Raw genomic sequence first — 2480 nt, 5'->3', positions numbered from 1 at the left:
ATTTCATGGCTTTGGAACTACACATCATCAGATCAACCTAAAAAATGGCTGGATGAGGAAGAGCAGGGCAGTGAATAACAATAGCAACAACCCCCACTTCCAGGCTAGTAATCAGGTTCTGGGAATCCAGGTACAACAGGATACCATGTATCTTTGTATCTGACCACCATTCAAGTTGGTTGATGGAAAGCTTTTGACATTACAGCAATATGGTATGAAAGAGATTTTTAGTGCAACTGAGGGTTCATATCTTTAAAGCATGAAGTACGCCCAGCACAGAATTAGGATTTTAGGTGAAGTTGGCCATGCTGATGATGCCAGAGCCCAAGAAGGTAAAACTACTTTTTACAAACAGGATTTTTAACAGGAAGGGAAAGGAAAATAAGCAACCCCAACCCCCCAAAAAACAACTACGGACAGCTGCCCCCCCAAAAATATGTGATCAGTAACAGCTTTAGGATCTACAAGAACAATTACAAGAAAGTATTTAGCAAAAATATCTACTTCCCTGAACTAGTGTCTCAAAAAGTCATCGTCTCATCCTAAATTGCAAGAGATATGGCTATCAGAACTTCACCCTAAGAAAGTTTTCTGAATCCGACACTGTAAGTGCCCTTATCTGATTTAACTTGAAACAATGTTGGGCATACAGAGGAAGATGGCTGGGGTCAGTATTTAAAAAACCTGGTTTGAGCATCAAGTAAGTTATCTCATGGAATCTCAAAAAAAAAACAAAACCCAAAAACCTGGGTTCAGTTTCCTGCTCCATCACTTACAACCTAAGTCAAACCAACTGACAACTTGGGAACTTCAAGTTTGCTTTATCTAAAAAACAGAATAAATATCCTCACTAGGTACATGGCAACATTCCTTAGAAGATCAAGCAAAATAATACATGTGGCAATGTTCTGTAAATTGGGAGGTACTAGGTAAATCTATTACCAGTTACATCAGCTTTGTGGATGACTCGATAGAGGTACACCTTGAAAATCTTTTTACTGTGCCGTGTGCTGATACATCCCGTGTGAAGATACTGCATGGAAACACTTCTATAAAAACTTAGGCAACAGATTGCCTGTGTGGAGCCCAACTACTAGTCACAAGTTTTTTGTCAGGATGTCAAAATCAAGGTAGTCTGTTCTCTGAATACCATCAAAGGGTGTAATCTATTAGCTTCTCTCCTATGCATCGAAAATATTCTTTGTGAGTTTTTTGGCCTGCATGACTACTGATACATGTATTGAATCTCCTTTTGCCAAAGATTGTTTTACACTCTTGCAAAAATTCCCTGTTTTTTTATTATACAATGATGAATTTTCAAATTGTTAACAAGTTGTGAGGGCTGGTGGAAGGCCTTCTCACATTCAGAGCTCTCAGAGGGTCTCCCTTCAGGATGAAGCCAAAAATGTTAAGAGTGTTCTGATGGAAGGTTTTTCAGTACGAATTGCACTCCATGGATTTCTCTTGAGAATGGAGTTGATAATGTTGGGTGAGGTATAAGGGTTGGCTGAAACATTTCCCGCACAGCTGACATTGTAAAGGCCTCTCTTGGGCATGAATCCGATAGTGTTGAATGAGATGTGAACTCTGCTTGAAGGCTTTGCTGCAGTCACAACACTGATAGGCTCGCTCTCCGACATAGTCATGTTTCTGCTGATAGCGAATTAAGTACTTCTTGATGCGGGGCAACCTAGGAAGGTTGTGGGCTTTGAGATGGTGAAAAAAATGCACATCTTGGATAAAAGCTTTGCCACACTGGAAACACTCATAGTAGTCCCCCTGACTATGGGTTCTTACAAGGCCACAGATATTTACACGTTGGATGAAAGACTTTCCAGGGGACTTCTCACTGGCAAGAGTCCTCTGGTGACTGGTGAGGTATGGCATGAGGTAGAAGGCTTCTGTACACTGTTCACCTTCAAAGGGTTTCTTCCCAGTGTGGATCTGCTCATGTCTCTCATGGGCTGTTTGGGTATTAAAGGTCCTTTCACAACATTCACATCTGTTGAGTGTGTTCTCCTGGAGAAAAGGCTCATCGACCACCGGTGCGGGACTGGTGAGAATTCCAGAAGCAGCACATTCCTGGGGACCCTCTTCTAGAGGACCCTCTGACTGTTCAGTAAGATATGGACTTCTTGCAGATTCATCACTGTCCTGGCTTATTTCCTGAGTGAGGGTCTTGGGCTCACTCATTGTTACAGGGCTTGCAAGCGTCTCCTGGATGACTTGGTATGAGTCCAATGGATCATCAGAAGGCTCTCCTACATCTCTTGCAAGTTGGAAGTTACCTACTTGTAAATCCTCCATTCCTGCCCCCAAGGGTGAATTTTCTACAGGCAGGCTTTGCTCTGGAGTTAGATCTTTGGTCTCAGGACTTTTCTCCCAATCTAAAAGAAATGTAGAAGTTCTTCTACTCTTTTTTTACATATAGAGACACATCATTATAGCAGAGACAGAAGGAAGGAAGGAAGGAAGGAAGG

General features: G+C 41.9%; 1 protein-coding gene across 1 annotated transcript in view; it reads right to left on the bottom strand.

Annotated features, from left to right (window-relative positions):
• Positions 1 to 1434: 1434 nt before the first annotated feature.
• The window catches only part of ZIM2 (zinc finger imprinted 2), a 9666-nt gene continuing 8620 nt past the window's right edge, over positions 1435 to 2480 (bottom strand). Inside the window, exon 6 of the mRNA XM_019628841.1 lies at positions 1435 to 2387. Within this exon, the coding sequence (XP_019484386.1) occupies positions 1435 to 2387 (953 nt within the window). The remainder of the gene's footprint in view (positions 2388 to 2480) is intronic.

The sequence above is a fragment of the Hipposideros armiger genome, unplaced genomic scaffold, assembly GCF_001890085.2.
Source record: "Hipposideros armiger isolate ML-2016 unplaced genomic scaffold, ASM189008v1 scaffold_813, whole genome shotgun sequence".
Lineage (NCBI taxonomy): Eukaryota > Metazoa > Chordata > Mammalia > Chiroptera > Hipposideridae > Hipposideros > Hipposideros armiger.
This window is presented reverse-complemented; position numbering and strand designations above follow the sequence as displayed.